The sequence below is a fragment of the Rhinoderma darwinii genome, chromosome 3 (genome assembly GCF_050947455.1).
Source record: "Rhinoderma darwinii isolate aRhiDar2 chromosome 3, aRhiDar2.hap1, whole genome shotgun sequence".
Lineage (NCBI taxonomy): Eukaryota > Metazoa > Chordata > Amphibia > Anura > Rhinodermatidae > Rhinoderma > Rhinoderma darwinii.
In genome coordinates, this window is record NC_134689.1 from 115,432,517 (window position 1) to 115,459,828 (window position 27,312).

The following is a 27,312-nucleotide window of genomic DNA, read 5'->3' on the forward strand; positions in this document are numbered from 1 at the left end:
AGGCAGAATTTTCCTCCTGCAAAAAACTGTGTGAACAGGGCCTTAAAGTGCTGTTTGAAGTATGGAAAATATTTAAAGAATTCTTCTTACTGCCAATCAGTGCAGTGCAAATAGTACAGTCTGCCCTGCACTGCCCCATATCTCTCCTCTTCAGCCAGTCTCATTTGCGGCGTCACTCTCTGCAATTACATTCAGGCCAGTCCAGGACGGATCGCGCTTAGCGCTGTTTTGAAGCGGCACGTCCTGGGCTGATTTCTTTGCTCTACCTGCTGTATTGTAGTGGTCTGCCTGTGCTGACTTGATGCAAGTGGTGGATTAATATGATCTTAGGCCCTGGGCTGTACACAAGTTATGGGCCCACATCCCACACGTAAGTATCACCTACATGTCAAAGTACATCACATGCCACTCTGCAGACTGTCTCTTACCCTGATCATCTGCTGCCACTCACACTTCCCCACAGCCCCCACCACAGTAATTTACATAGATTGTAACACCAACATTACCAATATTACCCCATACTGTTACTGAATAATACCCCCACACCATAACCACAGTGACTGAATAATACCCCCATACTGTTACTGAATAATACCCCCACACCATAACCACATAGTGACTGAATAATACCCCCATACTGTTACTGAATAATACCCCCACACCATAACCACAGTGACTGAATAATACCACATACTGTTACTGAATAATACCATCATACCATTACTGAATAATACCCCCATACTGTTACTGAAAAAATACCACCACACTATAACCATAGTGACTGAATAATACCCCCATAATGTTACTGAATAATACCACCACACCATAACCACATAGTGACTGAATATTACCCCCATACTGTTACTGAATAATACCTCCATACTGTTACTGAATAATACCACCACACCATAACCACATTGTGACTGAATAATACCCCCATACTGTTACTGAATAATACCGCCACATCATAACCACATAATGACTGAATAATACCCCCATACTGTTACTGAATAATACCGCCACAACATAACCACATAGTGACTGAATAATACCCCCGTACTGATACTGAATAATACCACCACACCATAACCACAGTGACTGAATAATACCCCCATACTGTTACTGAATAATACCGCCACATCATAACCACACAGTAACTGAATAATACCCCCATACTGTTACTGAATAATACCGCCACAACATAACCACATAGTGACTGAATAATACCCCCGTACTGATACTGAATAATACCACCACAACATAACCACATAGTGACTGAATAACACCCCCATACTGTTACTGAATAATACCGCCACACCATAACCACATAGTGACCGAATAATACCCCCATACTGTTACTGAATAATACCACCACACCATAACCGCATAGTGACTGAATAATACCCCCATGTACTGTATATATATATATATATATATATTTATTTATATATATATATATATATATATAAAAATATAAAATGCTGCCATATATTGTACATATAGAGTCCAACATATGCTGCAAGTATAATTAATCAAATCACTTTATACTCTGTACATTAAATAGCGGTGTTATAGGTGTGTACACATATAATACCACTACATATTGTTTGTATAAAAAATACTGCTATAACTGTATACATATAGTACCATTATATTCACTGCACACCTATTATACTGCTATATACTACACTCACATATAATACCGCTATATACTGCATACACCTATAATCAGGGGCATAGGTAAAGGCTCATGGGCCCTGATGCAAAAGTTCTTATTGGGTCCCCCCCACCCACAAACTTCTCATGGCCGACAGTCTGCAGCTTTCAGTTGCATCGCTGGGTCTCCTAAGTGACCCAACAATGCAGCACTAGCAGCCAGGGGCGTCACTAAGGGCTTAAAATGTCAGGGGAAATAGCCCCAATATATATGTGTCTGGCCAAAAAAATGTGTGTGTGTGTGTGTATAGCACTACGACCCTATAAACTATGGATAGGATACATTGGCTCAGCAGACATTATCACACATGATAGGATTAGATACAGAGCCCCAGCAGACAGTATCACACATGATAGGATTAGATACAGAGCCCCAGCAGACAGTATCACACATGATAGGATTAGATACAGGGCCCAGCACGCCGACATTGCGGCTCCAGCGCTGGACCCAGGAAAGGTAAGAATAATAATTTTGCTTCTTTATGTGTTACTGATTATTTTTGTGTGTTTGTGTTTTTTTACAGGTTCGGTTGTTGGACTTAGGATTCGAGGACAATTTCAATGACAGCGTTTTTTTATTCTCAATAAAATGGTTAATGGGGGTTGTGTTTTTTTATTTCAATAAAATATTTTTTCTATGTGCTTGTGCTTTTTTAAACTTTATTATTACCGCCTTAGTAATGGCCGCTGGCTGATTGACAACCTCCATTACTAAGGTGGGGCTTAATGTTAGCCGGTGCAGAGGCTAACACTAACCCCCATTATTACCCCGGTACCCACCGCCACCAGAGGTACTGGGAAGAGCCGGGTACGAACCAATACCCGACCATCTGCAGTGACGGCCAGACACCGGGGCGGCCACAGGCTCATAGTATTAGGCTGGAGAAGGCCAAAAACAGTGGCTCCTACCACCCTGGTAATGCTGCCTGCTGCTGCAGTATTCTATCTGGCTGGTTATGAAAATTAGGGGGGACCCCACATCGTTCTTTCCAATTATTTTGTATTTTATTTTTTTTAAATGACGTGGGGTCCCCCCCATTTTTCATAACCAGCCAGATACAATAAAGCAGCAGCAGCCTAGCATTACCAGGGTGGGAAGGCTCACTGTATAAGGCCTTCCACAGCCTGCGGCCGCCCCATTGCCCGACCATCACTACAGATGGTCAAGTACTGGATCGTACCCAGCACCCCTCTGCACCGGCTAACACTAAGCCCCGCCTTAGCAATGGACGCTGTCACTCAGCCGGCGGCCATTACTAAGGCGGTAGTAATAAAGTTTAAAAAAAAACACAAAGACATAGAAAAAATATTTTATTGAAATAAAAATAAACCACACAACCCTCATTAACCATTTTATTCATAATAAAAAAAGCCGTCATCGAAGTAGTCCTGGAATCTAAAATCTTGTGTAAGAAAACACACAAAAAACTATTAGTAACACATGTGTTAGGCTTAGATACAGGGCCTATGTGTGATACTGTCTGTGGGACCCTGTATCTAAGCCTACCACAAGGTAGGCTTAGATACAGGGTCAGGCAGACAGTAATCTTATACAGTAATACAGGGCCCATCAGACAGGATCACACATGGGCCATGTATCTAAGCCTACCATGTGATTGGCTTAGATACAGGGCCCAGCAGACCGAATCACACAATCTGTGATCCTGTCTCATGGACCCTCTAAACCTGCTACATCGTAGGCTTAAAGGACTTGTCCAGTCCCTAAACATTGATGGCCTATCTTTAGGATAGGCCATCAATAGCTGATGTGTCGGGGTCCGTCTCCCGGGACCCGCCAATCAGCTGTTTTGAAGGGGCCGCAGCACTCGTACGAGAACTGCTTCCCCTTCATTTCCCTTACTTGCTCACACTGTGAATCGCCGACACCGATTCACAGTGTGACTGGCATGAAGTGACCGGAATGAAGGGGAAGCAGCTCTCGTACGAACCCTACGGCCCCTTCAAAACAGCTGATTGGCCGGCTCCCGGGAGTCGGACCCCGCCAATCAGCTTCAGCAGACGGATATTAATCTTACCCTCCTCTTCAGCCGCGGCGGAAGCTCTGTCCTAGCTCTATCCAGGATCACGATGTTGTGCGCGGCGCATAGCGTTGTGACGTCATGCGCTGCACACAGCGCTGTGACGTCAGGACCTCCACTGCGCTCCGGAACCAGGAGGGTAAGTACCGTCAGTTACTATAGTAACAGGGGCCTGCGGCCCGAGTTACTATAGTAACTTTTTATTAATGTGGTGCGGGGGGCTGCGGGCCCCCCTGGCTTCGGGGCCCGGTCACAATTGCGACCGCTGCGACCCCTATAGCTATGCCACTGCCTATAATATTGCAACATACACTACGCACAATACTGCTACACAGTCTATACACACAATACCAGTATATACATTATATACTCTACACATCAGTTTCCCACTATTTACACAAAAGCACAGCAAAAACAGTTTCTAAATTATTGCTGCAAAACTACAATGTGTGAATGTCCTTACAGTATCATATGTACACGAGAATCATATTTCCACATACACACAGATTATATATATATATATATATATAATATCACACATTTACACACTCATACACACACTTACCTTCTATGTAGGATCTGTAATGCAGACAGTCTCATATATAGACGAGAATCATACACACACACACACACACACACACACACACACATTTACACGCTCATACACACACTTACCTTCTATGTAGGATCTCTCATGCAGTCTCTTTCAGCAGCAGAGGCATCCCAGGACAGCAGATATAACCAGCTGCAGAAGTAGCTGGTCTGTTAGACAAATAGGGGGACACAGCACACGAGAGGAGGGGGGCAGAGTAGAGGGAAGCAAGGGGACACAGAAGAGTGACACAGGAGAGGAGGAGGGCACATGAGAAGGACACAGGGGAGGACTAGACACGGAGGTTTCTCTCTGCAGACGCTGAGGCTGTGAACTCTCCCCTCCCCCTCTTCTCTGCACCGACTGCTTCAGAGGAAAGGGACAGAGAGGGAGAGGACGTAGCTTGTATGCACAGCAGTCCACCGCTCACCTCATTAGTCTGGTCACTTGCTTGAGGAGACGACCGCTCCTCCTGCAGACCTGCTCCTCTCTGGTGGCTCGTGCTTCATACAGCGTCAGAGAGGAGCAGGAGTGTTCTCACAGACGGGCACGTCTGCTAAGTAAAATAATCCCCCTCCCCCGGTCCAGTCCGTCTCTGGCTCAAAATGCCGCCCCCCACTTTCAGCTGGGCTGCGCCGCCTGAAGCTGTCGGCTCACATCGCCTAATGGTAGATGCGGCACTGAGCCCAGGGTCCATTGAAGTACCCCAGTGCTGTCTGACCATATTTCCTGTTGTTAGGGCATACTTAGGTATGTCCTAACAACAGCCTATGTACTATCTGTACACAGGCTAATGTACTGGGATATAGATATATACCAGTACATTACTATCAGTATATAGATATATGCCAGTGCATTACTATCAGTATATAGATAGATGCCAGTGCATTACTATCAGTATATACATATATGCCAGTGCATTACTATCAGTATATAGATATATACCAGTACATTACTATCAGTATATAGATATATGCCAGTGCATTACTATCAGTATATAGATAGATGCCAGTGCATTACTATCAGTATATACATATATGCCAGTGCATTACTATCAGTATATAGATATATACCAGTACATTACTATCAGTATATAGATATATGCCAGTGCATTACTATCAGTATATAGATAGATGCCAGTGCATTACTATCAGTATATACATATATGCCAGTGCATTACTATCAGTATATAGATATATGCCAGTGCATTACTATCAGTATATACATATATGCCAGTGCATTACTATCAGTATATAGATATATACCAGTACATTACTATCAGTATATAGATATATGCCAGTGCATTACTATCAGTATATACATATATGCCAGTGCATTACTATCAGTATATAGATATATACCAGTACATTACTATCAGTATATAGATATATGCCAGTGCATTACTATCAGTATATAGATATATACCAGTACATTACTATCAGTATATAGATATATGCCAGTGCATTACTATCAGTATATAGATAGATGCCAGTGCATTACTATCAGTATATAGATATATGCCAGTGCATTACTATCAGTATATAGATATATACCAGTACATTACTATCAGTATATAGATATATGCCAGTGCATTACTATCAGTATATAGATATATACCAGTACATTACTATCAGTATATAGATATATGCCAGTGCATTACTATCAGTATATAGATATATACCAGTACATTACTATCAGTATATACATATATGCCAGTGCATTACTATCAGTATATAGATATATGCCAGTACATTAAAGTTTAAAAAATAAAGTAAAAACAAAGTAATGTTAAATTAAAAAAAAATACACATACGCCTTTTTTACAATAAACATTAAAATATGTCTCAATACATAAAATATACATATAATCGGTATTGGCGCGGCCGTAATAACGTATACAACAATTTTTTTGCATCATTTATGATGTGTACGCTGTAAAAAATAAAATAAAAACTGCCTTCTATCACTTAATGTGGGGCACGAAGTGCGATGATGAATTTAACCTCCATGTGCCTTACATTAACCCCTTAATGACCGCCAATTAGCCTTTTCACGGCGGTCATTAATGGGTTTTATTCTACAGCGCCGCTATTCCATAGCGCTGCATTAGAATAAAGTAAACAGAGCAGGGAGCCGTGAAATCTCCCTGCTCTCAGCTGCCAAAGGCAGCTGAGGGCTGGGGGCGTCCCTGCTCGACCGGGTGAGATCGATGTTAGTATCGATCTCACCCGTTTAACCCCTCAGATGAGGTGCACAATAGCGTGCACCGCATCTGAGTGGTTTTGGAGAGAGGGAGGGAGCTCCCTCTCTCTCCCACCGACACCCGGCGATAAGATCGTCGAGTGTCTGTGTCTGCGATGGCAGCCGGGGGCCTAATAAAGGCCCCCAGGTCTGCCTGTAATGAATGCCTGCTAGGTCATGCCGGAGGCATGACCTAGCAGATGCCTGTCCGTTTTAAACGGACAGGCAGTAATACACTGCAATACAAAAGTATTGCAGTGTATTATAAATGCGATCGGATGATCCCATATGAAAGTCCCCTAGTGGGACAAGTAAAAAAAAAAAGTTGAATAAAGTTAATTAAAAAAATTTGAAAAAAAACATGAAAAACCCACTTTTTCCCCTTACAAACTGCTTTATTATTTAAAAAAACACAATAAAGCAAAAAGGTTACGCATATTTGGTATTGCCGCGTCTGTAACGACCCCGACTATAAAGCTGTTACATTATTTAACCTGCACGGTGAACGCTGTAAAAAAGAAAATAAAAAACAACGGAAAAATTGCTGTTTTCTGTTAATCCTGACTTTAAAAAAATGTGATAAAAAGTGATCAAAAAGTCGCATCTAATCTCAAATGGTACCAATAAAAACTACAAGTCGTCCCGCAAAAAACAAGCCCTCATACAACTGCATCGGTGGAACAATAAAATGGTTATAGCTCTTCGAATGTGACGATGGAAAAACTTAAAAAATGGCTTGGTCATTAGGGCCCAGAATGCAAGCAGGGGGAAGGGGTTAAGGGCTTATTTACACGAGCGTGTGCGTTATGCGCATGCAAAAACCGCAGCGTTTTGCGTGAGCAAAAGGCACTTAACAGCTCTGTGTGTCAGCCGCGTATGATGCGTGGCTGCGTGCTTTTTACGCAGCCGCCATCATGATGACACTCCATTTGAATGTTTGTCAACAGAAAAGCACGTGGTGCTTTTCTGTTTGCAAACATACTTTTGACTGCTGTTGCGCGAATCACGCGCGTCCCACGGAAGTGCTTCCGTGTGGTGCGCGTGATTTTCACGCAGCCATTGACTTCAATGGGTGCGTGATGCGCGAACAGCACACAAAGATAGGACATGTCGTGATTTTATTTCAGCCGACTCACGCTGAGCAAAACTCACGGACTGTCTGCATGGCCCTATAGACTAATATAGGTGCGTACGACACGCGTGAAAAGCACGCGCGTCGCACGCACGTATATCACGCTCATGTAAACGAGCACTAACAGTAATTAACCCCATCATGTACCTTACACATTAACCCATTATGACTGAGAAACATGATGGGGTTAATTACTATTAATGTGAGGCACATTCAAAATTCATCATCACACCTCACGCCTCACATCAGAAAACGAAATAACTTTTTTTTTTTATTACTGTTGGCAAAGTAAGCGAAGTATCGGTATCGTAGTGCAAATTTTGGTATCGTGACATCCCTACACTGTGGGTTGCGTCCCCCTGGGGGTTCGTGTGAAGACCTCCAGGGGGTCGCGAGTCACTCACCGAGGGCCCGGTTCCATTCAATGCTGGAGCAAGGAGCTGACATCTCCTTGATCCAGCATTCACTGTGCCCTGAGCGGCTCGACGCAGGCAGGCGGGATGCAGCGACATCATCGCGCCTGTCTGCGCCGAGTCACTCATAGTACACACCGGAGGAGGCGAAGGATCCTCCACCCGACGTGGGAACGGGGATAGGTAAGTAATTATGTTATTTTTCTATTATGCACATATGGGGGCATTATACTGTATGGGGGCTGATATAGCATTGCAGCCTGTTTTTGTATTAATCTGAGCATTGACATATTAATTGCCCCCTGGCCTGCTTCAGCAGGCTCATATAGCATTATTGTGGGGAGAGGCATCAGTGCAGCTGCCATGGCCGCCTCATCTGTCTTTCTGTTACCTACGACCTCAGATGACTGTTCCCTTGTATGTGCCTGGAGTGTTATAATGGCTGCCTTTTTAGGTAGCTGTAAGGCACTTTATAGGGCTGCTACAGCTTCACTGTTTTTTGCAGGTTTACCTGATAAGCCAACAAAATCCCTGCTCCACCAAATTGGGCCATAATCATGTGCAACACCAAAAGCATACGTTGAGACTGTATAAAAGCTTACAGTATGACCCTCAGCCAGTGTACACGCTGCAGTGACTGCCTTCAGCTCCGCGTCCTGGGCCGAAATCCCAGGTTGGAGTGGTTTGCGGAATAAATCTTTCAAAGAAGGTGGTGACGGCATATCCTGTCTTGGGTTTTCCGTTGTCATATGACCAGGATCCATCTGCAAAAAGCTCAAGATCTACATTAGCATTGGGGGTTTTTTCACAACATTATTAAGTGCATTTGCTTCTTGTTTCATTAATTCAAAACAATTCTGTATGTCATCTCTATCATCAAATAAGAAAAATTTGTGTGGTATTTTATTATCACATATCTTCGTATTCCCAATCTTATCTGACTATCAGCTTGATGTTCTGCTCCATCTAATGCTTTCTCATGGGCCTCTTCTTTCTGTTCTAGCCTTTCATCCCATTCTTCATTCCCCTCTTCTGGACAAAGCAGAAGTTATGTCGCTGGTTTCAGAACTGTGCATCTGGTGAGGGGTGGGGATGTAAGGAATGCCACCTCGTATTTGGTAAGTCTTGCAGCTGCTAGATATTGTGTACTGGCCTGTGACAACATTTCCTGTACTGTATGTGGTACCTGGATGGTGAGAGGGCTCTTAAGTACAATATCTGCTACTTTATCTTTTAAAGTTCTGCTGCTGCCACTGCTCTGATGCATGGCGGTGCCCCTCTGATCACAGGGCCTAGATGTACAGAGTACTACCCCAATGGTGTTTGTTTCGGCCCATGTCGTTGTGTAAGGACGCCTTGTGCATGTTCCTTTGCCTCATGACAAAAGAATTTAAAGGGTTTCATGTAGTCTGGTATGCCTAAGGCTGATGTAGCTAAAAATTTCCTCCTTTAGCTGCTGAAGTGTTGTCAATTCCTCAGCTGTCAAGTGAAATTTTTCTGCCTTTTTCCTAGTCATCATACCCTTGGTTTGGTACAACCAACAAAATCCTTAAACATCAGGATGTTGCAATTCCATAGACCCCCCCCATCGTGTTAACACCACACCTCTCAGTCTCCACTCTCATCTACATCTGGTTGCTGTTTCATCAGATCTTTCATAACAACAAAACTTCCACAATCCCATGCAGATTTCACTATAACGGACTAGAATCGCTGCAGGCCGGTCTCTTACACCCTCAGAGTATAACCTGCTGCAGCTGCACTAGTGCAGGAAAGTGAAATATTTACACAGAAACACTAATAGTTTAACCCCTTAATGACCAGCCTATTTTAGACCTTAACCCCTTAGTGACCACTAATACGCCTTTTCACGTGATTCACTAATGGGCTTTAGGCTAGGCTGACGCCTTTTCACGTCAGCCTAGTCTAAGTCCTGCACGGGTCTCCCGTGCAGGCAGGAGCCGGGGCTCTGCTGTCTGATGACAGCTGAGCTCCTGCTCCAACGCCCGCGTTCGAAGTTTACTTCGATCGCGGCCGTTTAACCCGTTAAATGCCGCCGTCAATAGCGACCGCGGCATTTAACTTTGTTTACAGAGGGAGTGCGCTCCCTCTGTCACCCATCGGCGGCCCGCGAATGAAATCGCGGGTCTCCGATGGGGTGTCATGGCAACCGGGGGCTTGATAAAAGCCCCCAGTTCTGCCCTGGACATATTCCTGTTAGGACGCGCCGGAGGCACGTCCTAACAGATTGCCTGTCAGATTTACACTGACAGGCAATAATGCTCTGGTATACGAAGTATACCAAAGCATTATAGCAGCGATCGGAATATCGCACAGTAAAGTCCCCTAGTGGGACTAATAAAATAAGTCATCAAAGTGAAATAAAGATTATTAATAAAAAGTACAGTAAAAAAATAAATAAAACCATTTTTTTCCATAAAAAGTGGTTTTATTTAGTAAAAGTGTAAAAAAAAAAAAAAGTACACATATGTGGTATCGCCGCGACCATAATGACTCCATTAATAAAGTTAATATGTAATTTAAACCGCAAAGTGAACACCGTAAAAAAAACCGCAAAAAAACCATGGCAAAATTGCAATTTTTTTCCATTGCCCCCCAAAAAAGTCATAATAAAAATGAATCAATAAGTCCCATGCACCCCAAAACAGTACCAATCAAAACTACGTCTTGTCCCGCAGAAAACAAGCCCAAAAAATCACTACATTGATGGAAAAATAAAAAAATTACGGCTCTTGGAAAGCGACGATGCAAAAGCAAATAATTTTAGTTCAAAAGTGTTTTTATTGTGCAAAAGTCGTAAAACATAAAAAAACCTCTACATATGTGGTATCGCCGTAATCGTACCGACCCATAGAATAAAAGTAACATGTTATTTACGTCGCATAGTGAACGGCGTCAATTTAAAAACGCATAGAACAATGGCGGAATTTCAGGTTTTTTTTATAATCCCCCCCAAAAAGGTTAATAAAAGTTGATATAAAAATTATATGTACCCAAAAATGGTGCCATTAAAAAGCACAACTAATCCCGCAAAAAACAAGTCCTCATACAGCTATGTAGACGAAAAAATAAAAACGTTATAGCTCTTTGAATGCGACTATAGAAAAACTAATAAAATAGCTTGGTCATTAGGGCCTAAAATGGGCTGATCACTAAGGGGTTAATGACCAGGCTATTTTTTATGTTTTTCCATCGTCACATTCCAAGAGCTATAACTTTTTTATTTTTGCGTCGACATAGCTGTATAAGGTCTTGTTTTTTGCAGGACAAGTTGTATTTTTGAGGTACATATTATTTATTGATTAACTTTTATTAATTTTTTTTTGGGGGGAATAGAAAAAAATCAGAAATTTCGCCACTCTTTTTTTGCGTCCTAAATCTACGCCGTTTACCGTGTGGTATAAATTACACAATAACTTTATTCAGCGGATTGTTACGATTGCAACGATACCAAATTTGTATAGTTTTTGAATGTTTTATTACTTTTACACAGTAAAAACGCTTTTTTTTTCAAAATTATTTGTTTTTGTGTCTCCATATTTGAAAAGCCGTAAAGTTTTTATTGTTCCGCCGATGCAGTTGTATGAGGGCTTTTTTTTTTTGCGGGAAGACTTGTAATTTTTATTGGTACCATTTTGGAGTAGATGCGACTTTTTGATCACTTTTTAATCACATTTTTTTAAAGTCAGGATTCACAGAAAACAGCAATTTTTCCGTCGTTTTTTTTTTCATTTTTTACGGCGTTCACCGTGCGGGTTAAGTAATGTAATAGCTTTATAGTCGGGGTCGTTATGGACGCGGCGATACCAAATATGTGTAACTTTTTCATTTTATTTTGGTTTTTTAATAGTAAAGTAGTTTGTAAGGGGAAAAAGTGGGTTTTTCATTTTTTTTTCACTTTTTTTTTTATTAACTTAATTAAACTTCTTCTTTAAACTTTTTTACTAGTCCCACTAGGGTACTTCACTATGCGATCCTCCGATCGCTATTATAATACACTGCAATACTTTTGTATTGCAGTGTATTACTGCCTGTCCATTTAAAACGGACAGGCATCTGCTAGGACATGCCTCTGGCATAGCCTAGCAGGCATTCATTACAGGCAGACCGGGGGCCTTTATTAGGCCCCAGGCTGCCATGGGAGACACAGACACTCGGCGATCTTATCGCCGGGTGTTAGTTGGATGAGAGGGAGCTCCCTCCCTCTCTCCGAAACCACTCAGATGCGGTGCACGCTATTGAGCACCGCATCTGAGGGGTTAAACGGGTGAGATCGATACTAATATCGATCTAACCCGGCAGAGCAGGGACGCTCCCAGCCCTCAGCTGCCTCTGGCAGCTGAAAGCAGGGAGATTTGACAGCTCCCTGCTCTGTTTACTTATTCCGATGCCGCGACGTAAAAAGTCTATGGCATCGGAATAAGGCCCGTTAGTGGCCGACGTAAAAAGACTATGGGCCGGTCACTAACGGCTTAACATATTGGCTCATATTGTTGGGAGTATTTCCTTAGTTTTGGTACATTGTTCCTAATGAGGAAAGCAAGGAATAAAGGGATAAGAAGCAGTCACACAGTTTTGTAAACCAGGGAACTCATGTACCACAACAAAGGTTACAAACATTAAAAAAAATTCAAATATGAAGCACAACCGTTTACTTCTTCACAGTCCGGCATTGCTCTGGGTGTCTGTGACTAGATTAATCATGATGGGCTGAGGTTTATTTGCCCCTCTCAGTCTTACTTCCTGCTCTTCTAATGCTCTTAGGACCAAAATAGTTTGTTCCACAGGTATCAGAATACAGTCTGGTGAGAGCAAGCACCCCAACATTAATTAACCCCTAGTGGTTGGCATTCCTACATTTCTCAACATGCAATGTTAAATACTTTTGTGTCAAAAAAGACAAAAGTATAGAAGGTATAATACCTTAATGGCTAACCATAAAAGTTCTAAAGCTTTCAGAGCACAGAGGCCCCTTCGTCAGACAATTTACAAATAAAAATGAAATTTTTCAACAAAAGAAGGCATTCATAGGATTACATTGTCTGTCTATGGGGTACTCCAACCCTCTGTAAACATCTGGATACAATCAGGATCCTTCCCTTGTAGTCTTTCCCATATTGATACCTGAGATAGGGATAGGGTGGGGATATAACCTGTACCCGTCCTGGGGAAGTGGAGGTTCAGGTATCTGAGGTATCAATTGGTGGGGGGGGGTGACTATCAGTGGCAGATTTATCTCCAGCTGTATCTCTAGCTGCAGTGTTTTTTTCAGATTTCTCACCTTGTGTGTTTTATATCTGGTTCTACTACAACATTTTTCCCTTTACTTTTCATTACTTTCTCTGACACTTCTAATCAAGTTTGTCCCTCTCGTTTATAGCATCACTTTCTGCATCTTTACTTTCCTCCAAACCCTTATTCCTTATACTGCCCATCCTCCCTTCTGTGGTCTCACTTTATCCATAGCCCTGGTTCTCCCCGCCTTTTCCTGACCCTTAGAACCTAATTTGCTATTTAGTGAGCCCGTTTTAATCCAGACCTCTACTTATTAGGGTAGCGAGCCCTAATTCTTGGGGTCTATTCCTGGAACTAATTTACCGTAAGTTCCCCTATCCTGTAAATTTCCATTAACCTGGAACTTTTATTATTTTTTTTCCCTTTAGGATGGCTATCTGACTTTCTGGAATTAATACTTCCACACAGATATAATACACAACAAGAAGAACACACTTCAGCAGCTAATCATTCTGGGGACCAATTTTTACCTTACAAACATTTGACAATTCAATGTTACATACAAATGTATGACCTTATTCTGGACCAAAATATTTTAAAATTTACAAATGCCAATACCCACTTAAAACTATTACTTTACAATAAAGATACAGACGACGCTGAACAAAGACATTCCCAGACTTTCAGAAGGGTAGGGGGAAGGGGGATAAGAACAGACATAGCTAAATTAGCTGTGTAACAGGATCTCTTAAAGAAGAGATAAGGCAGCTGTGGGAGGACCAATCAGGATGAGGCGAATGCAAGAAACTAAACTGAGTCTTGTAGTACCACAATATCTACTCTCTCTGTTTCTCTCCCACCTTTTCTAAAGTTCAGCTATGCACAGCAAGATTCGCTATTAACTATTAGCAGTTGTTCTGTTCTTTTAACACCATACTGAAGAGGACCATTCTACTGACTCAGATGTTTCATATCATACATTAACAGAAGCATATATCTATATACATCATTACCTTGCACAGCACAATGTAGACACTTACAGAGACAAGCTCTTGCCCTCATATTTCAATCCTACACTTGGCATACATAAAGCACACACATATAACATGTACAGCATCCCAGACAAATTCACGGAGATTCTCTGCTGCCCAAAAGACCCGAAAGAGACTTACCCCACAGAGAGGGGGAGAGATTGATTAGCAAGGCAATGGCTTAAAGGGAATGTGTTGCCAGCAAAACATGTTTTTGTTTTTTTTAGTTAAACAGTTAGTGTATAGGTGATTAAACATTGTTCTAATTTATTTTATTTTTTTCACGAGTCAGGAAATATTATAAATTGGATTCAATTTATAATATTTCCCAGCACTGGTCACTAGATGGAGCCATTCCCAAAATTGCAGCATTGCATGTGGTAAAGCAACCACATTGCTTTATGCTGCAAAATTGGGTACAAATCCCTCGCTCTAGTGAGCTCTCAGAATCCCCCCCTCCTTTATCCTGGCTAGTGCCAGGAGAAACGAGGGGTTTGAATGGTCTAACCTCCTACACTGTGTGTCGCCATTTTTTGAGCTAACACACAGTGTAGAAGGTTAACATACAGTAGTAAACACACTGAAACGCGAACATACATAGAAATAACTTACCTGCTCCAGTCGCCGCCGCTCCCTCCGGTCCATCCGCTCCGTCTGCTGCCGCTGCTCCATGTGCACAAGTCCGGAAGCCGCGACCGGAAGTAGTAATCTTACTGTCCGGCCGCGACTTCCGGTCCACAGGAAAATGGCGCCGGACGGCGCGCATTTCAAATTGAACTGTGTGGGAGCGGCGCATGCGCCGTTCCCACACAGCGGCGTACACGATAGTGAATGGAACGGGCCCCGTTCGCAGTCCCTTTGGGACTGGAGCTGCCGTATTCCATGTCTGTATGTGTCGTTAATTGACACATACAGAAATGGAAAAAAAAATGGCAGCCCCCATAGGGAAGAAAAAGTGTAAAAATAAAAAAAAGTAACACACAAACACACAAATTAATCCAAACGTTTTTAATAAAGCACTAACATCTTTAACATATTAAAAAAAAAAATTTGGTGACACTGTTCCTTTAACACTGGTTTTTCTCTCCCTTTCTCCAAAGGGAAATTCCTCGCTAGTTTCGGATCAGGCGGGTTTTGATGAGATCTCGCTGGGGCCTCCAACTGTGAGATGAATCCCCATCACTCTTGAGTTCCTTTTTCTCCATAACAGAATTTGTCCAGGATTCATTCATATTTACAAAAATGACCGATCGGGAGAAATTACACATACAATGGTTTGATGTACAGAAATCTAAAATGGCTGTGGACGGAGCCTTTATTTATAGGTTCATGCTTTCACTTAACACACATTAACCAATCAGATTATGCCAAGTACGTATAGGCATACACCCAAAAATACTTCCATATAAGGTAATGACTTTCTTCCTAGTATTCCATTAGTTTGGAATGCCAGATTATGTCATGCTTACCCTATCTTGGATGATGGGGAATACATTAATTTAAGAGACAATTAAAAAGATATCTAAAACATATCTAATACATATCTCAAACAATATAATGCAGTCATTTTGATAAAATTAATACAATATAAATCTAACAGTTTGAACTGAGATAACCTGGGACCACGTGATGTAAATTAACCAATAACAGCTTACAGCTGTCCCTGCTGAGTTCACTGTCACAGACCCAGGAAGGCAAGTATGATACTGGTTTTGTTTTTTTACTTATTAATGTTACTAATGTTTTTTTGTAGGATTCGAGGACAACTTAGATGACGGCATTTTTATTTTCAATCAATTTGGTGCGATTTCCCATTGTCTATGGGCTTTCCCAGCCTAATAATACCAGCCTGTGGCTGCCCCAGTACCCTGGTGGCGGTAAGTACTGGGATAATAATGGAGGGCTTAGTGTTGGCCTCTTCACCGGCTAACACTAAGCCCCGCCTTAGTAATAGACGCTGTCTATCAGACTGCTGCTATTACTAAGGCAGTAGTAATGAAGTAAAATAAAACACCAACACAGAAAAAATATTTTATTGAAATAAAAGCCCCCAACACAACCCTCGTTAACCATTTTATTGAAAATAAAAACGCTGTCATCAAAGTAGTCCTCGGATCCGAAGTAGTCCAACGACCGAACCTGTAAAAAAACACACAAAAAAAACAAACACATTAGTAACACTAATAACTAAAAAAGCAAAACCATCATTTTACTTATCTTCCTGGGTCTGTGACAGTAAACTAAGCAGTGACAGCTCCAAGCTGTCATTGGTTAGTTTACATCACATAGTCCCAAGTTACCTCAGTTCATTGGCCCACTTATAAAAGTAGGACCATGTACTGAGGTCACCGGCAGGGCGTTTTTTGCTCCAGTCGGGAAGGGGGGGCCACTGCAGGAGTTTTGTTTTTTCTAAAAAATAATAACCTGTGACCTGATCAATAATAGGGGAAATAAGCACCGCAGCATAATACAGTAGTGGCAAAGTGGATGAGATTTTGAACAAATCTCATCCACACACTGAATAAAAAAACCACCGAAAAACCGGTCATAAATTGACCTGCGGTGTGTTTTTTTAACCCCTTTAGGACACAGCCTGTTTTGGCCTTGTGGACACAGCCTATTTTTTCAAATCTGACGTGTCACTTTATGTGGTAATAACTCCGGAATGCTTTTACCTATCCAAGCAATTCTGAGATTGTTTTCTCGTGACATATTGTACTTTATGTTAGTGAAAAAATTTGGTCGATAAATTCAATATTTATTTGTGAAAAAATTCAAATTTTAGCAAAAATGTGCAAAAATTTGAATTTTTCTAAATTTAAATGTATTTGCTTGTGAAACAGATAGTAATACCACACAAAATAGTTACTAGTTAACATCCCCTATATGTCTACTTTATGTTTGCATCATTTTTTTTCACGTACTTTTATTTTTCTAGGACGTTACAAGGCTTAGAACTTTAGCAGCAATTTCTCATATTTTCAATAAAATTTCAAAAGGCTATTTTTTCAGGGACCAGTTCAGTTCTGAAGTGGCTTTGAGGGCCTTATATATTAGAAAGTCCCCATAAATCACCCCATTTTGATAACTGCACCCCTCAAGGTATTCAAAACCACATTCAGAAAATATTTTAACCCTTTAGGCGTTTCACAGGAATTAAGGCAAAGTAGAGGTGAAATTTACAAATTTCATTTTTTTTGCCGAAATTCATTTGTAATAAAAAAAAATCTGTAACACAGAAGGTTTTACCAGGGAAACGCAACTCAATATTTATTGCCCAGATTCTGCAGATTTTAGAAATATCCAACATGTGGCCCTAGTGTCCTAATGGACTGAAACACAGGCCTCAGAAGCAAAGGAGCAGCTAGTGGATTTCGGGGCCTCCTTTTTTTAGGAATATATTTTAGGCACCATGTCAGGTTTGAGGCGGTCTTGTGGTACCTAAACAGCCGAAACCCCTCCAAAGTGACCCCATTTTGGAAACTACACCCCTCAAGGCATTTTTCTAGGGGTATAGATAGCATATTGACCCCACAGTTTTTTTGCAGAATTTAGTGGAATTAGTCTGTGAAGATGAAAATCACCTATTTTTCTGTGGAAACATAGAATTTTTTCATTTTTACAAGGAATAAAGGAGAAAAAGCACCCCAAAATTTGTAAAGCAATTTCTCCCGATTACGGCAATACCCCATATGTGGTCGTAAACTGATGTTTGGACCCACAGCAGGGCTCAGGAGGGAAGGAGCGCCTTTTGGATTTTGGAGCGCAGATTTTGCTGGATTGGTTTTCAGTGCCATGTCGGGTTTGCAACGCCCCGGAGGGACCAAAACAGTGGAAACCCCCCAAAAGTGACCCCATTTTGGAATCTACACCCCTCAAGGAATTTTTCTAGGGGTATAGTGAGATTTTGGCCCCTCAGGATCTTTTTTAGAGCTAAGGTGACCAAAAAACAGCGATTTTGGCGCTTTAAATTCTTTATTTATTACAGCGTTCACCGTGCGCAATAAATTACGTTTTAATTTATTCTGCCGGTCGGTACGATTATGGCGATACCATATGTGTATAGATTTTTTTACGTTTTGCAGCGTTTGCACAATAAAATTAAGTTTCTATAAAATAATTTATTTTCTGGGACACGCTATTTTGAGCCGTAACGTTTTTATTTTTTCGTCAAAAAAGCTGTGGGAGGTCTTGTTTTTTGCGGGACGGGTTGTAGTTTTTATTGGTACCATTTTGGGGTAAATGCGACTTTTTGATCACTTTTTATTCTATATCTTGGGAGGGGTGGTGACCAAAAAATAGCGATGCTGACAGTTTTCCGTTTATTTTGTTTGCGGCGTTCACCCTGCGGAAAAATTAACATTATAGTTTCATAGATTGGGTCGTTACGAACGCGGCGATACCAAATATGTGTACTTTTTTTTTAACGTTTTCATTTTTTCCCTATAATAAATGACTTATTATAGGAAAACAAAACCTTTTATTTTTACACTTTTATAAAACATTTTTATTAACTTTTTTTCACTTTTTACACTTTATATTTTTGTTTATTAACTTTTCTTTTACTTTTTACACTTTCTTTTTTTTAACTGCAGCTCTGATCGCTGCTAGAATACATTACACTACCTAGGTAGTGTAACGTATTCCAACTGTCAGTGTGACGTCACAGTCACTCTGACAGTTGGTCTACGAGGATCAGCAGAGGCTGATCCTCATAGGCTGACATACATGGCAGACCTGGGGGCCGTTGTCTGGCCCACGGGTGCCATCACAAGCATCAGAAGCCCCCACGATTGCATGGGGGCTGCTGATGCGCTACAAACCCGCTACATGCGGAGATCGCAATCGAGCCCCGCATGTAACGGGTTAATTGCCGAAATCAGCGGCGATGAGCCGCTGATCGGCAACACTGGAGAGTGTCAGCTGTCGGGGACAGCTGATCTCCAAGTTCCCGATGCACACTGTCGCCGACAGTGTGCATCGGGAACGGCACAGTGACTTTCTGTCACTCTGACAGGAAGCCTATCAGGACCAGCCAAAGGTTGGTCCTGATGGGCTTCTGTCCATGGCAGACCCGGAAGCCATTGTTTGGCTTCCGTTTGCCATACTAACTATCGGCAGACCCCGCGATTTCGGACGGGGGTCTGCCGATATGTTAGAAACCCCTAAAATTCGGCGATTGCACCCGATCGCCGAATTTAAGGGGTTAATGCGCCGAAATCAGCGGCAAAGGACCGCTGGCCGGCAAGAGGGGAGTGTCAGCTGTCGGCGACAGCTGACCTCCTGGTTCCCGGTGCACACTGTCGCCGACAGTGTGCACCGGGATTAACTCAGTAACTGTACGTCCTCGTGCGGGAAGTAACTTCCCGCAACGACGGACAGTTACGTCCTGGTGCGGGTAGGGGTTAATCTGCAGTTTGTCAATTTATGCTGCGGGTCTGCTTGTTTTCTGTTGCAGGTTTTCGCTATTGAATTCACTGGGGTTTTTGCAGTGGAAAAGCGGCGTTATCAGGGGAATCACAAACTCCAAATACGACCCTGGTATGCTGAGCCGCTGTATCTAAGCCTCTCTTGTGGTACTGTCTGCTGAGGCCCTGTGTCTAATCCTATCTTGTGTAATACTGAATGCTGGGCCCTGTATACAAGCCTCTCGTGTGATACTCTGTACTGAGCCACCGTATCTAATCCTATCTTGCAAAACAAAAAGAAAGCAGCACAGCTCCGGATAGTGGGTGCAAAAAGAATCCTCCCAGACTCGGGCTAGGAGTCCATAGATATAGAGAACAAGAATTAGTGGCAGCACCTCAGGTAGTGAACAAATGAATGTATAATACTGTCTGCTGGGGCCCTGTATATAAGCCTATCATGTGTGATACTGTCTGCTGGGCACTGTATCTAAGCCTATCATGTGTGATACTGTCTGCTGGGCCCTGTATCTAAGTCTATCATGTGTGATACTGTCTGCTGGGCCCTGTATCTAAGCCTATCATGTTGCATACTGTCTGCTGGGACCCTGTATGTAAACTTATCATATGTGATAGTGCCTGTTGAGGCCCTGTATCTAATCCTATCTTGTGTAAGGCCCCATGCACACAACCGTGCCCGCAATCACGGCCCGCGATTGAGGGCGCGGCCAGCCGCTGACTGACAGCCGCATTTTCGGGCCGTGCTCCCATACAAAGTATGGGAGCACGGCCCGCAAAATGCGAAAGAACGGACATGTTCCATAATTCCCGGAACATTTCCACGGCACTGACACCCTTCCGTAGTGCTACGGAAAGGTGTCAGTGTTCAATGAAAGTGAATGGCTCTGTTTTTGCGGACCGCAATTGCGGTCCGCAAAAACGGAGGTTTTTTGCTGTCGTGTGCATGGGGCCTAATACTGTGCTGCTGTACTGCCCTATATCTAAGCCTATCATGTGTGATACTGTCTGCTGGGGCCCTGCATCTCAGCCTGTCATGTGTGATACTGTCTTCTGAGCCTTTGTTTATAAGGCTTTCAATGTGTGATACTGTCTACTGATGCCCTGTGTCTAATCATATCTTGTGTGATACTGTCTGATCAGCCGCTGTATATAAGCCTATCATGTGTAATACTGTTTGCTGATATGCTGTTTCCAAACCTATCATGTGTGATACTAACTGCTGAGCCCCTGTATCTAGGCTTATCATGTGTGATACTGTCTGCTAAGCTGTTGTATCTAAGCAAATCATGTGTAATACTGTGTGCTTAGCTGCTGTATCTGAGTCTGTGTAATACTGTCTTCTGACCGCCTGTATCTAAGGCTATCATGTTTGACACTGACTGCTGAGCCGCTGTATCTAAGCCTATCATGTGGGATGCTGTCTGCTTAGCCCCTGTATATAATCCTATCACGTGCAATGTGGTGTAGGTATAGGGGTCGTAATCTTATTGATATGATGTCTCCAATAAAAATAATTGGGGGGAGGGGCAAAACAAATCTCTTGGGGCTTGTGCCAATGAACTTTTATGACCCTAGCAAAGCCCCTGACTGCTAACGATGCACTGATACATTAAAATTGCGGACCGTGGCTGTTGGCCATGAAGAGAAGTTGCGCGGAGGAGGGGCAACCTGAACTTTTGCACCAAGGCCCATAAGCCTTTAGCTTTGGCCCTGGGTGCTTCCTTGCTTTTACGCAATTGTATGCTACCATCTTTGTGACAACAGTTTGGGGGAAGAACATTTTCTATTCCAGCAAGACAGTGCTCCAGTGCACAAAGCAAGGTCCATAAAGGAATGGTTGCGTGAGTTTGGTGTGGAAGAACTTGACTGGCACGCACAGAGCCCTGACCTCAACCCCATCAAACACCTTTGGGATGAACTAGAACGGAGATTGTGAGCCAGGCCCTCTCATCCAACATCAGTGTCTCACCTCACAAATGCACTTCTGGGGAAATGGGCAAAACAGACCACACCCCAAAATGTCCCACAGACACACCCCAAAATCTGTAGAAAGTCTTGTAAAGTGTGTGTGTGGGGGATATGGGATGGGATTTCCAACAAGCTCATATAAGTGTTATGGTCAGGTGCCAAATAGTGTACGTATGGACTCAAAATGCTAATTATTTACATAGAACAAAATGGCGTAAATTTATGACAAACCAGACTGCTCTTGGGCTGGGTTCACATCTGCGTCTGGATTTCATTTTAAACAGATCTTTATTTTATTTGACGAATATTAAATAAAAACAGACAGAAACTGAAACAAAAGTCTGACTGAACCGTCAAAAAAACCTTCGTCAGCTTGAAATCCTTTATGCTCTGTTTTTGACTGATTCGTTTATTGACTGGTGCGGCTTTAATTCTAAGGCTACATTCACACGAGCGTATCAGATTGACGCGCGTGAAAAACGCGCGTAAATCTGGTCCGTTATGCATCAGTGTGCTTTGCGAGGGACATGCGTTATTCACGCACTCGCAAAGCACAACTTTTTTTTAATTATTTTCAATTGAATTGATGCGCAAATCACGCATCGCACACGGATGTGCATCCCTGTGCGGTGCGTGATTGTCACGCACCTTTTTTACTTCAATGGGCGCGTTGGTGCGTGATAATGCACCAATATCGGACATGCAGTGAGTTTCACACAACGGACTCTCGAGGTGTGAAAACTTCTGCATGTGTAAACGGCCCCATTGAAATCAATGGGTCCGTGTGCTGCACGTGATTTCCCTGCGCAGCCCACGGACGATATTCACCTTCGTCTGAATGAGCCCTTAGTTATGCACATGTCCTGCGGCGCTGGAGAGGATTTGCCAGGCTCTAGCTGGTCACTAGATTTTATTATACATGTGCAGAAGATTTTTACGAATGCATCAAAGGGAATAAATGAGGGATACAAATTGAGGACATTACATTTGTATCCGTAATCCATTGACTCCCATGTAAGGGCCTGTTCACATCACCGTTCATTTCCGTTCCGGGGTTCCGTCGGAGGGTTCCGTCGGGTACGCTATTGATTCCGTCGGAAAACCGGAAACCAGCCGGAATGGTGACGAACGGAAAGCATTAGCGATGTTTCCGTCACCATTGAGATCAATGGTGACTGAAACGGAAGCTGTGCTGTCAGTTTCACTTTCTGTTGCGGGGTTCACCCTCCGACGGAACCCCGGAACGGAAATGAACGGTGATGTGAACAGGCCCTAAAAAAAAAAAAAAAAAAACCGGAAAGTTCCAGAAAACATATCGCTGCAGTCTGCGCTTTTGATTCCACCATAGAAACTGAAATCTGATGGAACGGAATGGAACTAAAGCAAACTGAGCTTAAAAAAACACCCATTTACCTCAATGGGTGTTTTAACAAAAGCGTTTCTTTTGAAGCAGATGTTAACCCAGCCTTATTATGTGATATTCTCCATTTCAAGTAGAAAAATGCCGATTTAAAATGTATCAAGAAATGGAAAACATTGCAAGTAAAAGTCATTTTATTGTTACATGGCCCCAATGTGCATCTAAATACAGCAGTGGAAATGATAAAGAAGTGCATGTGAGGAGCCCCGGCCCAGCACCGGCTGCACGCAGCATTACCTCACGAACTTTGAGGTACAATATGCAGCGCAGACGGAGCTGCTGTTCTCTTTGATTCCACCATATGGTTTGTTTTCAGGCGTCTTCATTGTTGACCGGTAGGTGGCAGCAGACCATGCGCTAACAGTGCTCAGTTCATACCAGTAATCGCATCCCCTGTCATGGGAATGTCCCGGAGGACTCCCAGTGAGGAGAGCATTAGACTGACAGACACCAGCGGACAACAGAGCTCCCCCCTTCCCCGGGCAGGGATAAGAGCAGTCTGGTCGGTGTGGTGTATCTACCTCCCCCTCTGTCTTCACAGTCCACACCCCCAAGTGCTGGGAGAGCTGCAGGCTCCTGTGCTCTATAGAGTGGTGACAGTGACAGTGTGTGGCTCTAGGCGTGTGCTGTGAGGAGGTGGCATTACTCCTGCACACAGTCACCTCCCTGTAATCTCTCCCCTGTCAGTATTGTCTTCCTGCTGCATGTGTGTACTCTCTTCTCCAGCCTCTGTCTACCTGAGAGCAGAGGAGGCTGCACTGTGCCCGGGGATGGCTGGCATGGGGAGCTGCTTCTAAGTGGACGACAGTGCACAGCAGGACTCAGCACAGGGTGCCACACACCACAAGCAGAGCGCTCACTTTCCTCTGGGGTTGGATGAGAACAGGAGACTGGCATCATGAGCACTAATTGTAAGTACATGCCACCTACATCACCCATCCCCTGTATATAGTAATGCTGCATATAGATGGTGGCATTCATAAATACATGTATAGTAATAACTATTGTACTGTGTTATGTTGTGCTCCCCAGATGTTTGCATTATTATTATTATTATTATTATTATTATTATTATTATTATTATTATTATTATTATTATTATTATTTGATTGGTCTCTGTATTTGTAAATATGTATCTTCCAGTCGCCTCTGTAATGTTTGCATTGGTACAATGTATTGTCCATAAGGTGCTCTTTGTATAAAACCCAACTCTTTCACTAGACCTTCAAAAACGATTAAAGCAGTCTTCTGTCTATATCTATAGTCATTGTCTATAGTGTATAAATAACTGGCCGCATCATGGACTATAATGGATCTAATAAAGGCTTTACTGTGTCTACTGGTGCAAGTTTTACATTTTCTATATATGCACAGTATTGATAAGAGATCTATCTATCTATCTATCTATCTATCTATCTATCTATCTATCTATCTATCTATCTATCTATCTATCTATCTATCTATCTATCTATCTATCTATCTATCATCTATCTATCTATCTATCTATCTATCTATCTATCTATCTATCTATCTATCTATCTATCTATCTATCTATCTATCTATCTATCTCTATCTATCATCTATCTATCTCATATCTATCTATCTATCTATCTATCTATCTATCTATCTATCTATCTATCTATCTATCTATCTATCTATCTATCTATCTATCTATCTATCTATCTATCTATCTATCTATCTCATATCTATCTATCTATCTATCTATCTATCTATCTATCTATCTATCTATCTATCTATCTATCTATCTATCTATCTATCTATCTATCTCATATCTATCTATCTATCTATCTATCTATCTATCTATCTATCTATCTATCTATCTATCTATCTATCTATCTATCTGTCTGTCTATCTATCTATCTATCTATCTATCTCATATCTATCTATCTATCTATCTATCTATCTATCTATCTATCTATCTATCTATCTATCTATCTATCTATCTATCTATCTATCTATCTCATATCTATCTATCTATCTATCTATCTATCTATCTATCTATCTATCTATCTATCTATCTATCTATCTATCTATCTCATATCTATCTATCTATCTATCTATCTATCTATCTATCTATCTATCTATCTATCTATCTATCTATCTATCTATCTATCTATCTATCTATCTATCATCTATCTATCTATCTATCTATCTATCTATCTATCTATCTATCTATCTATCTATCTATCTATCTATCTATCTATCTCATATCTATCTATCTATCTATCTATCTATCTATCTATCTATCTATCTATCTATCTATCTATCTATCTATCTATCTATCTATCTATCTATCTATCTATCTCATATCTATCTATCTATCTATCTATCTATCTATCTATCTATCTATCTATCTATCTATCTATCTATCTATCTATCTATCTATCTATCTATCTATCTATCATCTATCTATGTTCTCCATGAATATGACTATCTCATAAGTTCAGTAGGGCACTGATGTCATTGCCTAACAACAGCATTCTACTTGCGAGAATATGTTCACAAAGATTGCATATGACGGTGTATTTCTAATCTGAGTTACATTGACTATTGTGTATATAGGATGTTGAATGAAGAAGTCTTGTCAGATAATGGGTAATAATATTAGGCTTATCATAGTAGATTATGATTGTGTTTGCTTTATCATATCACACCGGTTTAGATAATAAAATGGTCTTGGTCAAGCAACTTCATAATTGATGCTTTTATCCTAAGATCAGGTTGGAGATATTTTAGGGTTCTAATATTCTATTTGTCTCAGAGACCAAACCATGAATTGGATGTTTCCAGGGCAGAATTATTTTGTATGATGCTACGAAGTAGGGCTGAAGCATATAGAACACATGGTGCGAATATGGTCCCTTAAAGCTGCACACTTGGCTCTATGCACATGTTCGACATCTCAGTTATATTGAGAAAGTGCAGCCAAGAGACACAGGTGTTCACAGTACTGATGTCATGGACTAAAAATGGATCTGCCTCAGTGACATAAACGATAAACCTCTTTTTGCGAATATTCAGGGACAAGCCAGGGTGTAAAGAGTTGGTTCAAGCAAGCCCATGCCAGTAGAGAACTCCAAGGACTGTGAGTAAAAATAATGAATGACATAGAAGGTTATTCATTTTAATGGATACCCTATCTTGGTTTCTTTTCCTTACAGCAGCACAAAAAGCACAAGCAAATAGCTGATCATAGGAAGGAATATACTAGTAGCAAGAAAAACTCTCCCCTTCCCCCACACACAAGCAATTTGAGGAGATATAAAATGGATTGTTTATTTTTTTTGGGATGATCAGCTGCATGATTGGTGTAAAGTGTGTTCACCAGCTGTGGTCATATTGATATATTGTATAACTTCAACGGGCTACGTTGTATATGTATGTTACATTTTTGTATGTCATTGATACCTAATATTTGTACCATTGGAAAACCACAGGTGTATGGTCACATGTTGCTGTACATTTTGGCTAAACAAACATAGAAAAGTTATGATTCTATGATGGCGTTTTAATAAACTGATAACAGATAGATGATAGATAGATAGATAGATAGATAGATAGATAGATAGATAGATAGATAGATAGATAGATAGATAGATAGATAGATAGGTATGAGATAGATGATAGATAGATGATAGATAGATAGATAGATAGATAGATAGATAGATAGATAGATAGATAGATAGATAGATAGATAGATAGATAGATAGATAGATAGATAGATAGATAGATAGATAGATAGATAGCGATAGATAGATAGATAGATAGATAGATAGATAGATAGATAGATAGATAGATAGATAGATACGATAGGTATGAGATAGATAGATGGATAGATAGGTATGAGATAGATAGATAGATAGATAGATAGATAGATAGATAGATAGATAGATAGTGGATGGATAGATAGATAGATAGATAGATAGATAGATAGATATGAGATAGATAGATGGATAGATAGGTATGAGATAGATAGATAGATAGATAGATAGATAGATAGATAGATAGATAGATAGATAGATAGATAGATGATGGATGGATGGATAGATAGATAGAT

At 41.5% G+C, this 27,312-nt stretch overlaps 1 protein-coding gene across 7 annotated transcripts in view; it reads left to right on the forward strand.

The window, feature by feature from the left end:
- The first annotated feature begins 23,652 nt into the window (after positions 1 to 23,652).
- The window catches only part of ABLIM3 (actin binding LIM protein family member 3), a 169,945-nt gene continuing 166,285 nt past the window's right edge, over positions 23,653 to 27,312 (forward strand). For all 7 annotated transcript variants that reach the window (XM_075856595.1, XM_075856591.1, XM_075856592.1 and 4 more), the window contains exon 1: positions 23,653 to 24,145. In XM_075856595.1, coding sequence (XP_075712710.1) covers positions 24,133 to 24,145 — 13 coding nt within the window. In that variant the 5' untranslated portion in view covers positions 23,653 to 24,132. The remainder of the gene's footprint in view (positions 24,146 to 27,312) is intronic.